Source organism: Euphorbia lathyris, chromosome 3 (genome assembly GCF_963576675.1).
Source record: "Euphorbia lathyris chromosome 3, ddEupLath1.1, whole genome shotgun sequence".
NCBI classification, from domain to species: domain Eukaryota; kingdom Viridiplantae; phylum Streptophyta; class Magnoliopsida; order Malpighiales; family Euphorbiaceae; genus Euphorbia; species Euphorbia lathyris.
In genome coordinates this window covers 48408515-48423728 of record NC_088912.1, presented here as the reverse complement: position 1 = coordinate 48423728, position 15214 = coordinate 48408515, and the positions used below count along the sequence as shown (strand labels likewise).

At 34.8% G+C, this 15214-nt stretch overlaps 2 protein-coding genes across 4 annotated transcripts; one reads left to right on the top strand and one right to left on the bottom strand.

The window, feature by feature from the left end:
* The first annotated feature begins 232 nt into the window (after nt 1-232).
* On the top strand, nt 233-4960 carry LOC136224615 (WD-40 repeat-containing protein MSI2). The gene is made up of 6 exons (XM_066013001.1): nt 233-756; nt 1765-2088; nt 2191-2334; nt 3314-3438; nt 4106-4201; nt 4544-4960. Exons 1-6 carry the CDS (start codon nt 436-438, stop codon nt 4767-4769), a joined length of 1236 nt encoding a protein of 411 aa, XP_065869073.1. The 5' UTR covers nt 233-435; the 3' UTR covers nt 4770-4960.
* A 5997-nt stretch (nt 4961-10957) lies between these two features.
* LOC136222161 (basic leucine zipper 19-like) lies at nt 10958-14721 on the bottom strand. Of its 3 annotated transcripts, none has more exons than XR_010685519.1 (4): nt 14533-14720; nt 13193-14089; nt 11720-11851; nt 10958-11264 (listed from the first exon to the last, which is right to left on the bottom strand). XR_010685519.1 is itself a non-coding variant. In XM_066009673.1 (4 exons), exons 2-3 carry the CDS (start codon nt 13968-13970, stop codon nt 11823-11825), a joined length of 807 nt encoding a protein of 268 aa, XP_065865745.1. In that variant the 5' UTR covers nt 13971-14089; nt 14533-14721; the 3' UTR covers nt 10958-11264; nt 11791-11822. The 3 variants fall into 3 exon arrangements, 2 of the variants coding, with proteins under 2 accessions (XP_065865745.1, XP_065865744.1); XM_066009673.1 differs by having other exon boundaries at nt 11791-11851; nt 14533-14721; XM_066009672.1 differs by lacking the exon at nt 10958-11264 and having other exon boundaries at nt 11434-11851.
* Between the last annotated feature and the right edge of the window lie 493 nt (nt 14722-15214).

The following is a 15214-nucleotide window of genomic DNA, read 5'->3' as shown; positions in this document are numbered from 1 at the left end:
CTCTCTCCTAATAACCATATGACTAAATTAGTACCTTATTTCTTGTGATAAAAAAAAAATATCATTCAGCTTCCAACTTTAAAATGTATATATAAGGGGCCCAAATTTATCATCTCGCCCCGGACCTCTAAAATGTCAGGAACGGCCCTGACTAGATTTGTAATTAGCCCTAAAATAAATTACCTTTTCGTCGAGTTCTTAAATTAAATTCAAACAAAGAAATTCAGTAACCAAATAACAGATGAAATTAAGCTTTTATTCTGTTCAATCTTAGCTCCATTTTGGCGGGAAATGAAACCCCTAAACTAGCTATTAAAAACCCTCATAGCCGCACACCAGACAATCCAACATAAGACGAATCACTGCTAGCTGCATACTCATTTTTATTACCCTCCTTTCTTCCCGTATTCAATCACAGTGCTGAATCCCGCATCAATGGCTGCAGAAAATGACCAAGAGCTCACTCCAGAGCAGTTGAATGAAGAATTCTCTGTCTGGAAGAAGAATACGCCATTTCTTTATGACCTCGTTATTTCTCACCCACTCGAGTGGCCGTCTCTCACCGTTGAGTGGGTTCCGCTCTCATCACCGTTACCTCACCCCACCGATTCTTCTTTCCTCCTACACAAACTCGTCCTTGGTACTCACACTTCCGATGATTCCCCCAATTTTCTCATGATTGCCGACGCTGTACTGCCTAATCGAACTGCTGAAGCCAACTTTGATGGCGTGTCTGAAAATCCCGTGATTCCTCAGGTGATTATATTAGGTTGTTCTTTGTTACTTTGTTTTTGTTTCCGTATGTTAAGTGTTCGATGATATTACTAGGTGATGATTTTGCATAATTTAGGAGTTGATATTTTATTTTGAACTTTTCATTATTTAGTATGGCGCTAGGTCAAAGGCTGATCCGGAACCTGTCATCCCTGTAGTAATAATTTGGTAGTTGTTTAGTTCAATTTTGTTGGTAATATTGGTGAAATATGTTACTTCAGCCTTTTTGCAAAATTTTGGAGCAGTAGGCTTTTTAACGGCAAAGTTCTCCGCTTGTTTCCTAATGGTAGTATATGGTGTTAACTATTTGTCTGAACTACTAGCCAAACGAAGAGGCTGTTTTGGCTGTTACTTTACAGGGAAATATGGAATGGAGGGTCAAAATGGCCCCTAAAATTGACAGGCAGGGTTAATTTAGCTCAAATTAGCCCCTGACCTTTGATAATATTTGATCAATTAGCTCCAGATTTGATCAAGTTTTGGTATTGTATTTGGGCTAATTTGTCAAATATTGCCTTTCACGACTGTGTTAGTACCTAAATTCGTTGCGGGCTAAATTGATTCTGAAGGTTAATTTTAGAGGTAATTTTACCCTTAATTCGGGACATATGTTGTGGCTTTAATGTTTTCATGATTATGGTCGAGCAAGTGTGATATAACCTATATCTAAAATTAAGTTTTGGGATATTCTTCCACAAATTTGCTAGAATGGTGGTTCTTATTGCCTGAACTGGATTAATAATAGATAGCCTCTATATGGGGGTCTCACTTTCAGGAGATATTTTTTAATGTGTAACCATCAACTATAACGTACTTATAATGCTTTTAGGTGTAACTGATAACTAGAATGCTGCTGTTATTTGTTTCGAGATACTGTTGTGAAGACATTGAGTGTCTGCCAAAGTTTTGGTTTTACCTCTAGCATAATTTTGTTTTTCACTAAATATGTGTTTCAAGATAATTTATCTGAAAATGTCCTTGCATTGGTAGGTGGAAATAATTCAAAAGATACGCGTCGATGGAGAGGTGAATAGGGCACGATGTATGCCGCAGAACCCAGCCATTGTTGCTGCAAAGACAAGTGGTTGTGATGTTTATGTGTTTGATCCTACCAAACAGGCTGAGAGACAACAGCAGGATGTTTGTGATCCTGATATGACGTTGAGGGGTCACAATAAAGAAGGGTACGGCTTGTCCTGGAGTCCCTTTAAGCAGGGTTACCTTCTAAGTGGCTCACATGATCACAAAATATGTCTGTGGGATTTGTCTGCAGTGGGTCATGATAAGGTGTATGATACACTTCATGTTTATGAGGTACTTCCAAGGCCTTTTTCATAAATCTTAGTGTGCAGTGTTTATTCATTCGATTCCGATTCAGTAAAAGTTTGATTGCTGGTGATTGGATTTTTTATTTAGGCTCATCAAAGTGTTGTTGGGGATGTTTCATGGCACCCAAAAAATGAGAATTTATTTGGTTCTGTTGGCGACGATTGTCAATTGATCATCTGGGATCTTCGCACCAACCAAACCCAGCATTCTGTTAAAGCTCATGAGGAAGAGGTTAAACAATCTTAAACTGCTTAACTTGTATTGTCATTTTGTTTTTTTTTCCTCCTTTTTGGTAACTGTTTATTTGCAAACCTATTTATTCTAATTGTTAATCTAACTTCTTTGCATTTATTTACATTGTCATTACGGATGAATTTTAATCCATTTTATCATCATTTACTTGAACTTCGCTCTAGAGAAATGTGCTTCTATTCATTTGGTTAGTGCATAGTGCTGGCTAGTAAATCAATTAAATTCACATTGTACTTTTTGCTTAGTTTTTGTTAGATATGGACACATCTTTATTTGTTTTGTGAATTACACTTACACATATACATACATGCAATAATTATTTGATTGAACTAATGGCAAACTGTGTGAATATTACTGGAAGAGCGACAGGAAAATTTATGGTATCTATTAAGATGTTTCTAGAATGTCTTAAGCAATAGAAAGATTTGAATGGATTGGTTGTTGATTTTGGATTAGCGCTGCTAACTCAATGTCTTGAAGATATGACTTAAATATGTATATTTGGAATATCTGATAATTGTGCATTTGGTGGTGCCAGGAATTGCAAATTTTTATGGTTTATCTGCATGCTTATATACTGAATATTTATATCTTTTGGAGTTATGACCGTGTATTAATTAAATGGAGCTACTTCCCAAAAGCCCAAGTTTTTATTCTATCAAGTAAATTAGAATCATAAAGCAGTGTTGAGCAGATGCTATATATGAGATACTGCTTTCTGCAAACTTCATCTGTATTGAATCATTGAATGTGTTGTGTCTCATTATTTTTTCAACAAAGGAGGATATCTGCTTCTTGTTGTCTCGACAATGGAACATCTGCTTCTCAGTTTATAAGTATATACTTTTAACTGACCTTGGTTTGCTGGCCTTCCTTGTGAAATCATTTGCAATCTTCAAGTTTTTATTTTTATTATTTTTTTTATTTTTTCAATAACATTTTCATTTCTTTGTCCCAGATTAACTATCTATCTTTCAATCCTTACAATGAATGGATTCTTGCAACAGCATCTTCAGACGCTACAGTTGGTCTATTTGATATGCGGAAGCTGAGTGCACCACTGCATGTTCTAAGTGGTCACACGTATGTACTTGACCATATACAACATGGGTTAAATGCATCATTGGTCACTGAACTTATATGGTTGTCTCAAAATGGTCACTCAACATAGTGCATTAACTCTTATTCTCCATTCTGAAAGTATATATATATTTTTTTTCCTTTTGCTTGATAATTAGAACTGATGTGGCATATGGCTTAATTGCATGTTTTCATCACTGCTTTTTGATTGAGCTTCTTCGGGCCATCTTCAAATATCTTCCACTTTACTTATCTTACTTTCTTGATAGTTTCTATTGGTCACTTATAATCCAAAACGCACATTCTGAATGCAATATTATCTACCAAACTAATGTTACAACCTATTATCTAGATAAAAGTTATTATGGTAAAGACTTAGCTTTTCATAATAGGATTTTCAAGCCTGTTTGACCTGTGAATACAATGTTCTGTTCTTGAAATGGCTCAAAATTAAGCATTACACCAAGAGCCAATTAAGTAATGGCACTTGTATTATGGGAGTGTCAGTTAAAAAGTAATGTTTGCATTTGTTTGATATTCGGCTATTATTTTTGTTGTTCCAATATATAAAATTAAGAGTGTGGATTTATGTGAAGGGAAATTGAATAGTTTTTGCTGAACAATGGACCCCTTAGTAATTTCATATCATCAATGGGTTTGTTTGACACAGGGAAGAGGTTTTCCAAGTGGAGTGGGATCCTCATCATGAAACAGTGCTAGCGTCTACAGCTGATGATAGAAGGTTGAACGTTTGGGACCTAAACAGGTATTTAAAATATATTCACCAATTATTTGATGTTTACTCTATTTTTCTTACTATTCTTTTTATGGTTTATTATTCGCCCATTTCTTTCTCAATTAGAGAGCAAAGTTGATATATTAGTTTTATATTTCTTTGTTAAGCTGTGATGTTAGGCTGTAGCTGAACTGCTAAGACAACAAGTGCTCAATAATCTCATGTTATATAATCCCTGTGCCATAGCTTTTAGATCATGTAGGAACACCATATGACTAATCTTGATCCATTATTAACTATAGAAATTACAAATATTTATGAGTCTGATGTGTGAAAAGGAAGGAAGTGATGTGATGTGATAATGTGGCTCAGGATTGGGGATGAGCAAGTAGAGTTGGACGCTGACGATGGGCCACCTGAACTTCTATTCTCTCATGGAGGTCACAAGGCAAAGATATCGGACTTTTCTTGGAACAAAAATGAAGCATGGGTCATCTCAAGTGTAGCTGATGACAACAGTCTTCAGGTATGGCAAATGGATGAGGGTATATATGGTGATGATGATGATGATGTGCTTGCTGCTGATGAACAGACATAATAGACTATTTTTCATTGTTAGCTTTCAGAATTGGCTCTGATTATTATGTATGCGCCACAAACATGACCAATGTTGTTGTTTAATGCACTCGTGAGTACTAATTTGTACAATTTCCATGATTTTTCTCGTCTCCGCCGCAAAATTAACTAAGCAATTATATCATGTATGAAAATAGAAAATATTGTGGCTTTTTTAGGTGTTTCAGCCGTCGCAGATGGAAAGTATGAGCCAGCGCCCTTTTTTTTTATATAATAAATTTTATGAGCTGAAAAATACAGTTTTATGATGCTTGTAATTATAATTTGCATGCCAGAATAAAATAAGCTAATGGTTTCAGTTTTTCATATTTCGTATAGTATGTAGACGAATCATTCAATTGCTCTTTGCATTTCGTGTTTCTTTCCACTAGCTCTGATATTCTTATTTCATAGTATTTCTTGAGTTTGTGATAAGTTTTTTTTATTGATGAATCTCACACTTAGAATGTAAACTTTCAAGTCTTATTTATACAAAGTAACAAGAATGGATAGCAGAAGCTACTAGAAGCTTTCCAATGGGTATCCGTGACGACAATTTGTTACTATTGGCTCTAAAATTGGTGTTACTAGTGGCTCTAAAATTGGTTAACAGAAGCAAGATGAATGAGGTGCTGTATGTTGCTTTGAGGACTGCTCCATGAACGGATCAAATGAAGAGGAAGACGTTTCATATGTCTACTCCTAAATGCTAGGGCTGAAAAAAGCAATGATGTGGTAAAACACAAGAGGCCCAAGCCCATAAAAACCTCAATTTCAAGATTCAACTCTCACCACCTAATCACTCCTCAACAGGGTAGGAAGACCCAAACCCATCGCCATCGAACGGTCGGGTCCAAGGGCATTGAAGACCTTTCATCCATGACCTTTATCTATAAAGGCATCTATGAACTTTGATGTGAATATTTAGCATCAGGTAATAATCACAAGTTATCAAAATGGAAATCCAAGTATCGATCCATATAGAAATATAGATTAAGTATATTATACTTGTTTAGATCTAAAAGAGTAAAGTAACCAAAAGGAAAATTATATAGGTTTTGAGTGACAAACAGTAATTTAATAAATGTGTGTGAATTTCACCAGCTAGACTGTATAGATCTAAGATCAATTGCTATAGTAAAATACACATAGAATAAGTTTTAGTCAGGTAGAGCACAAGGTAAACTACGACCAATTAGATATTTTCATGAGAGTTCAAGCAAAACGCTTACAAGGTATTCTTCCCACATCTCTATGGTCAAAGAACTCAAATCATATAATCAAAATTATATCTCTATGCATCTTAATAAATAATATCTAGGTTCAGTACAGTGAACAACAGATCCATAATATACCTATTCCTCATGATGATCATGTTCAGATGACTTCTACTTGGGATGGCCAGGGTCCAACAAACATTAGTGACATATTTTATAATTTATATGATCCGTCAAATGACTTCCTCAATTATGCTGTAAAGAGTCAATTTGAGAAAGAAGTGGTCGACAACCAGGTGCAAGCTTCCTATATAAATAGGATGTACGAAGCCTTTAAGAATGGTCTGAGTGTTCCTTATGGAGTTGGATTAAACAATGATCAGACATATGACACAAACAGTAACAGACAAATGACGAGGATTGAACGACTTGATTTCGACAAAGATATTGATTTGGGATATACAATAAACCCTTCATAAATTAATACTCGATAAATTAATAACCTTTTTAAAATCATAATTTCTTCTGGTTCTTGGACCAGTTCAGTAAATTTATACTCGATAAATTAATATCTCTATAAATTAATAAAATTTCATGGTCCCAAACATTATTAATTTATAAAGATTTTTACTGTATACCACTTGTTGAAATTGGACCCGATGATAATTTCCTATATAATGATTCACTTATATGCTAATTTCATACATTTTTTTATATACTAATTTTCTATATCATAGTGATTTACATATATACTAAGATCACCATTTTTTATATGACATTTTAAAATATCAATATACTATACATACAATCATCAATTTCTAAGCATAATTATGATTTATAAGCATATTTTTAAAATATTAAAAAATTAAAAGATTTTGTGATAAATTAGAATTTCTAAATATAATTAAAAAATTTCCTAACAAAATAGAATGCATTAAACAAAATTAAAATACATACAATTATAAAATACACACCTGAAAATTGAGATATGAGATACAATAAAAGGATTGAAAATAAAGAGATTGTCTTCTAAATGCTATAAGTGAAATCGCAAATACTTTGCAATCTGCCTTTCTTCGCCTTTCTTCCTAATCCCTAGTATTTGCAATATCATCTTCATTTCCCTTTAAAAGGGAGAAGGAAGACAATAAAGACTGCTCCCTTTTCAAAAGTCTTCTGAAAAGGGATTATATTCCCTTCAAGTCATTACGGCACACGAGGCGCCATAATGGCTTCAAGTCATAACGGCATATCGTAATGGAAGTTCACTGCTTTTGCGTGTGTTTTGTACCGTTACTGCACCAGTTGCGCCATAATAGTATAAATATTAAACCAGGATTAGAAAACAGCCCCTTCCGAAAATATATTTCCCAACCCGACCTAAAGGGATAAATAATTTCATAATTTAATTTCATAATTTAACCTCTGTTAAATAACCCAACTTTTTTCCATGTGAATTGCAAAAAATGCATGTATTGAAATAAGGAAATTTCACAAATTTTATTGAAAGACATTGACATTTAACAAACCGCAATAATTTAGTCTTAGGGAGTGTTTGGTTGAATAAAACTATGGTGAGGAATGAGAATGAGTAAGGTTAATTACCTTTTGTAATGTTTGGTTTATGTATATTAGTGTAGGAATGGGAATTCATTCCCTTAAATATTGGAATGGATGATTCCCACCTCTCTTTGGGTTAATCAAATTGATTCCCTTTTCACTATTAAATATAATACAAAAATATTCATAATTACCCTCCCACGATGCACATGATGTGCATTGTAATGTTTTTTTTTTCTTTTTGATACAAATCTCAATTAGGTAATATCTACACGTTTGAATTTTTTCCAATAACTGAACTTGCATTTTAAAGAATTGTATATATTTATTAAAATTTCTATTGGTGTAATTAATCTAATAAATAAATAAATATCAAATATCAAATTCCGATTACAAACTAAACCAAACATAATTATTAAATGGTGATTCCAATTCCGATTCCTTATCATTCCGATTCCGATTCCAATTCCGATTCCGAAAGTATAACCAAACACTCCCTTATATTATTCTAAATCATCTATTTCAGAAAAGTCGAATTCATTTAAACATCAATTTAAACTTTGAGGATGAAATTGATTTAAACATTGTATGAGACACCTAACAACGGTTACTCCTCCAACAGGTTCTTCTGGGCTACGCTAAACCTTACTGATCAACTCACAAAGATTCTTGACTCATCCTATTGGGAGGCCTAACGACTGCTAATGATTTCATACCTAGCTTCTTGAGGAATTCGGCGTAAGGAGTGCAAACTTCCACTTATTCCCTAGAATAGAAGACATGGAGGCTACCTGTGACTGGCTGAGAGTTATTTTCCTTGTACCACTTTCGGGAATAGAATGAATCTTAGTCGACTTCCCCCTGGCCCTAACCAACATGAACTCGGGAATGGAAGATGAACTCCTTCTTGAACTACTTCTTTGTCAGTTGAGTAAGAAAGCAGCTAACCACTAGTTGATTGAGTTCCAGGATCGAACTCTGAACGGGACGTGTAAGGAAGGAAGAACGAGGCATTTGAGGCCGATGAAGAGGGTATTTCTATGCCTTTCTAAGAGAGGTTTCTAGTCCTACCAATACGTGGAGTAGCTCGGTAATTCATATCCCAGCCCCCACCAAGCTCACACCTTAACGTAAGGAAGTTTCCCCACAAAGAAGGTTTTGTGGCTCTCCCAGCTCACATTTCCTAATCCTAATATTCTTTACCAAATTCCCCTCAAGGGGTGCTGCAACGTAGCTTTCTGCTCTCTTCTGTCGAAATTAATTATACATTTGGAGGTATCTGTGATGGACTCAAAAGATTGAAACAGAAATGCTAAAATGAACGTCTATTGGGGGTAATAAACAGGCATATAGAGGGGTCAACTTTGGCATGCAGAAAGAAAGAATCTCACTGTCTACATGGTCCCTTGATTTGAAATGTAACCACTAATTCTTTCATCAAAAGAAAGCCATCTTCGACACACCAACTTTATTTTGGGTGCGTCCAAAACTAACTCTGTTCAACACTGAGTTGTGTTGTGGACCATTAAACACATACTCCATAACTGGGTATCACTACTTAGATCAAGTCTAACCTTAAAATCAGTCACAATTCTACTGGAGAAACACAATTTTTAGCCCTCAACTTTAAATGTTTCTACTATTCTACTTCACTCTTCTTCTACTATATTTACTAGAAAGTGCTTTCTAGTCAGCTATTTCAATGGTGTAAACATGTTTGTGTTACAATACTGCTGAATATAAAGTTTAGAGGCCTAATACAACAATAGTCGAAATTGAGGGTAAATTACACCAAAGGTACTTGAACTTTACCCAAGTTCACACTTGAATTTCATTTTCTCCTAAAAATATAACTGGACAATTAATTATATCTGATTCGAACCCATGACCTCTCTAGTAATAGGTAAACTCTCAACCACTAGGCTAAGAGCTTCAAACATTGCTTGTGTACAAAAAGCTTGTGTGATTCAAACATTGCTACTTATGGGTGGAGTGAATACACTAGTTCAAACCTTCATTGGAACAAGGCTGCCTACTGTTATATAGGCATCAGTTGCATACACTTTGCATGTGTTGTCAATCATTAATGATTTGTCTGACGAATCATTTTCAGATGAACATGATGTATGTTGGACCAATTTCATTCATTTCTATTGTTAGGAACATGATGAAACATATTCTTGGTTCTTCATTTTTTGTTATTTTCTTAGCGATTGCAGAGATTTTCCCACAATGTGAGAACCATTCAAGGAACCTTAATTATTTCATCGTTCGTCAACATCATCCTTGAGTTCAGTTTCACACAGGGACATTTGTCAAGCTAACTTTTTGTTGCTTTCTTTTCAAAGAATTAAGGAACCCAATAAAAAATTCATCCTCTTAACAAAAAGTTACCTTGTAAAAAATCGCCATGTAAAACTAAACCCAAGAATGATGTTGACAAACATGAAATAATTAAGGATCCTTGAATGGTTCTCATATTGTGGGGCCCCTAAGAAAATAACAACAAACAATGAAGAATCAAGAACATGTTTCATCATGTTCGTAACAGTAGGAATGAATAAAAATGGTCCTACATACATTATTTGAAAATGATTCGTCAGACAAATCCTTGATGATCGACAACACAGGCAAAGTGTATGCAACTGATGCACTCATAAGAGTAGACAGCCTTGTTCCATTGAAAGTTTGAACCAGTGTATTCACTCCACCCATAAATAGCAATGTTTGAAACACACAAGCTTTCCCTGTAAGCATTTTAAATATCAAATTCAGAGATAAAAACATATAGTATTGTCCAACAAACTGAGGATCACAACTTACATAGAATATTATTGGAATCAGAGAGAGAGAGAGAAACAGATTGAAAGAGAGAAATAAAACATTCTTGAAATTGATCGAATGGTAGTGTAGTTTTTTAGGTTAGTTAGTGGTCTAATTTTGTGTGTAAAAATGGTCAAATTCGTGTTGACCAGTCAGTTAGCTGTCAATGGTACTTAACTGTCCAGTCATCCTTTGCGGTATATTTTTGGGACCAAATGAAATTCGGGTACCAAAGTGTGAACTGGGGTACAGTTCAAGTACCTTTGGTGTAATTTATCCTTGAAATTGAAGGGTTCAATAGCATAAACATTAAATTTCAAAAGCTTAAAAATGTGTTTTGCCTCAAATAGGAAAACAAGGACATGGGAATTGGAAACTCACCTCAAAAGGTAAGCAACATCACTTTGCCAACACCTTTATCTGCAGCTTTAGAAAAGGTTTCAATAGGGCAGATAATCCCTTGGTTTTTATCCATATCTAGTTCCCTAATTTTCAGCAGGCACCATTATGGATTACTTCCAATAAAAGTGATCTACTGCATGCTTTATATAATAGGACCATCATTAACAAAGAATTTTAACTATCCTGTTTTCTCATGGCTAAAATAACGAACCACGGACCAGTTAGGAGCCAGTTTCCCAAGTCCATTTGACATTCAGAACATAGCAGCAAAATCTTATTTTCGTAACAAAGACTAGAGAGCGGAAGGGGAATATTGCACGACAACAAAACCCTTCATCCCTCGTTGTTTCTGCCTCAATCCTGGTGCAAGCGAGGTCCCATGCACCACAAAGATTTCACGGTGCAGTTGCCTCCAATATATCTGCCTGGTTCTGGTTCACTAATGAAACATCAATGTTGTGGCCCTCCCCCAAATTCTGTAATTCAGCAATGAAGAATTCATATTGCTTAGAAGAAGAGAATCTTCATAAAGGACCCACCCAAACTTTTCATAACACAGTTAAAAAACAAAACAAACAAAAATAGAAATGAAGAAATTTGACCCAGTTCCAACCAAAGTCGACGCGCATTGAAGATGTTACGATATATAACAGCACTTTTGATGGTTAAGATTATGCATAGATGCGGAAGATAAATTAGAGCTACTAAATAATTCAAGAACTCAGTTCCCCGCTCAGTAATTCTGCCAGCTACAGATTTATGAAATTTCTCCTTTACAAAGCATTTTCCAGGCTGAGGACCACACACTAACCAACAAACCAGCTAAAAGCTTAGTTTAGCATAAATAAAACTCACAAATGTTATATCTACTGGACTTAGATAAGAAAAAAAAAATTAAGAGAAGGCGGGGAAAATATTTAAACTAACCGACCCCAACATTGCAATTCTGGGATGTAGATTCAGCAGCTAGACAGAAGTACTTATTGGTAGGTAAATTTTTACCCTCTTGAAAAGAACACTATCCAAACAGCTCTTCAACTTCGTCTTGCAGCACGAGTCCCTCCTAAAAGAAATCACCAGAGTCAAAGACCACTTAAAATGTTAACACAAATTTCAAGTTTTCAACAGTTGCAGGTCTCCATTTTGCTGCACAGGTTCATAATATAAAAGCTTTCAGAACAAAAGTTTGCATTCTAAATAGAGAAACCCTATTATAACATGCAAAGTTTACATCCTAAACAGAGAAAACCTATCATAACATGCACAATTTGGATTATAATAATAGGAAACAGGTGCTGAGGGAGACTCAGTTAACCTGGGATTAAGAAAATCAATAGTTATGTCATTCTTACAAGACTCTAGGCTAATATTATAAGGTTCAATCATCCATATGGACAAGACTTTCTATAACAAATGATTTGTGCTAAAATATTGCAGTATGACTGACAAAATGCAAATTTAAAACGGATGAGATTTTTTTTTTTTTAAACCAAAGTAGAAAAATAAACAAATCAATCTAGATACTAGAAGAGGTAGCTTAATAGAAAATGGAAGGATAGTTTCAGAACAAATGTGTATATACTTGAAGCCATGAAAAGACTACAAGGATATATATCAGACATAACTAATTATTGTCCCTTACTAAGCTAACCATGTCTCTTTCCCCTATTAGTATTGTTGCTGTACTGTAGAATATGGTGTACCACTTCACCACCATCTGCTTGTAACATACCATCTTTTTTCTTAGAAAAAACCGAAAAAAGAAAAAGAACTAGAACACTGGTAGGTACAAGCCTATTAAGCCTTGAAATTCATGACAAGTTATCACTGAATACACAAGTGTGACAGACAGGAAAAGATTACAAAATTCCTTCTTTGGCAAGTAACTATTTTACACTTACATCTGATAACAAAGGCAGATATTGCACTTAAAACACGAGAAAAGTCATACAAACAGAATACACTTGTTCAAATGGGGCTGGTGTATGTCTGAAATGTGTCATTCCTCATTGTGAACCAAGAAAAGCAAAGTAAAGCTATGTCAGAAAAAACTGCTTCCATGTGCCACCACAAGGTTTTGATAATAGAGACTTTTGTCATTGAACAAAGTAAGATAAAAGTCAGTAGGTATTAGAATAAGAAATATCTTATATTTAATGCATTTCAAAGTCCTAAGATCCCTTTTACTTGAAAAAAAATAACATTTTCATGTTCATACATGTACAATTATGTATAATTGATAAACTTTTAACTTAGGAATTTCATTGGGTACCAGTTTGAGTCAAGGAACATCAATCAGGATGAGAAAAACATGTAATAAGAGTAGTTGCTAATTTGCATAATTAAATATCCCACATCAAGTCTGAACAGAACTAAGGACAATTGCAAGTATTCTAAGCTTTACCTCTCCTCTTACTAGTGCATGACGAATTGCCATTACCATTGGTTGCATTCTCAGGGCCAAAGCCAGAAAGCTCCTTCAGTCCTGAATTTTGATTTGCTAGGCACTGAACATTATCAAAATCACAACCACTTAACCCATGCCCATTTAAGGCTATACCTTCTCCAATTCTGCCATCCATTCCTGGTTGATGACAATAAGCCTGATCATTGCACTGCATGTTACATGGATTCATCACATATGCACCATTCAGATTTTGATTGGCTAAGTTCACACCATGAGCAGATTTCTGATAAGGAAAAGATCCTATCTCCCCTTCAATCCTTCCCCTTATGTCCACAAGCAAACACTTGAGCCTTGCAACCTCAGCTTCTAATGCAGCTTGTCCCTGCAACCTCTTCAGTAATTGCTGGTTCAAAGTCCTCAATTTCACAACTTCATCTTCCAAAGATGCAGCCCTTGCCTTCTTTTTCTCCCTGTATTTCCTGACTGCTTCTCTATTGCCTAATGGACGTTTCTTTTTTGATTTTTCTGTCGACTCAGCAGTATCATCAGTACCAGTCTTATCATCTGAAGGTGCAGATACAATTTTGGTGTGCACATGAAAACATGTGTGTGTGTGGGAATAGTCAGGACCAGGAGGGTTACAAGTGTGTGTATGAGTACAGGTTTGACTATCCTTGAGCAAGTCATCAAAGAAACTATCCATTGAGCAATTACTGGGAATTTCACCCATGTTAAATAATTCTTGGTTCGAGAAATCTACCTCCCCATCGTCCATTTTAGCTAAACAATGAGAGGTAGGTCAAGACCTCAACGATAAGTTGAACCCACTACAAAGTTGTGCCACAAATTATGACTATACTGAAGTTGGGAAGTATGTCGCACACTGCTTATAAGCTGTGAACAGAAAATATTCAGCAAATGAATCAACAACTGAAAATCAAATTCCTAAAAGCAAAGAGCTTCTACCAGCTATAACTTCTAGGATTCAAATCACAATACAAAAGTGAGTCCAATGAGACATGTAGGAAACACTTGATAAAACCGATGAAAAGGAAAAACAGCCTAAGAATAAAATTAAAACAAAATCTGGAAAATAAGTAACCAGTTAATGAAATTATTGCTATATAGCAAACACAAAGAGAGAGCAGAGTCAAGATAGCCTACATAACAATTTTCTCATGACGAATTTAAAATTAAAACCCTAGAAATTATTAGGTGATTTTGAATTCATAATCAACGGCATCTTTTTATTTATTTATTTTGAAAAAGTTTTAAAAGGAACCCTAGAAAAAAGAATAAATGATATAAAACAAAAAGCATAGTGAGAATGAGCGTACCAGAAACGAAACGATCGACTGGTTGATTCTTTCTCAGAGACAGAATCCACCACGAAAGAACGAAAGATAGAGAGAGAGACTAGAAAAAGCCATATCCTTTCTGATAGTCCACATGTCACACTCTTCTGCTTTCAATTTATAGGTATTTAGGGGACAACCATCTTAATTATTAAATTATTATACTCTGTGTTTCTATATTGCAAATGGAGAGAGGAATGATATGAATACAGCCTATTACTATCACATCTCAATAGAGTAATTATTTTTCCAATTAAATATCTATTAAATGTTTCAAAAAATAAAAGTATCTATTTTTTTTGGTAGGGAAAAAAGTTTAGGTAAGGGAAATAAAAGTATCTAGTAAAAATATCTATTTATTTTCTTTAAAACAAAATCTATTTAATTTGTCACTAATAACTAATTTATCTGTAAACAATTATAAGTAGGGAAAATTACAAAAATGGGTCAAATGGAAGGCCCATTTACATATTTAACTCATTTACTCATCCTACCACATATCTAGACTGATTTTGTGTGACTTTCCCATAATACCCTCAATATTTACGCGTGTCTGTCTCCATCCCGTCTGACTTCGCATATTCGACCATATGCAAAGCCTGCGAAGCTAATGTTTGGATTTACTTAATGAATTTAGTTCGCATATGCAAAGCCTGCGAAGCTA

Excerpts from the sequence above, each read along its gene's own strand:
- LOC136224615 (XM_066013001.1), top strand. The coding sequence starts at position 436 with ATGGCTGCAGAAAATGACCAAGAGCTCACTCCAGAGCAGTTGAATGAA. Across the intron at positions 2,089-2,190 it reads ATACACTTCATGTTTATGAG|GCTCATCAAAGTGTTGTTGG; the intron begins GTACTTCCAAGG and ends TTTTTTATTTAG. Across the intron at positions 3,439-4,105 it reads CATGTTCTAAGTGGTCACAC|GGAAGAGGTTTTCCAAGTGG; the intron begins GTATGTACTTGA and ends TGTTTGACACAG.
- LOC136222161 (XM_066009673.1), bottom strand. The coding sequence starts at position 13,970 with ATGGACGATGGGGAGGTAGATTTCTCGAACCAAGAATTATTTAACATG. Across the intron at positions 11,852-13,192 it reads ATGCACTAGTAAGAGGAGAG|GAGGGACTCGTGCTGCAAGA; the intron begins GTAAAGCTTAGA and ends GATTTCTTTTAG.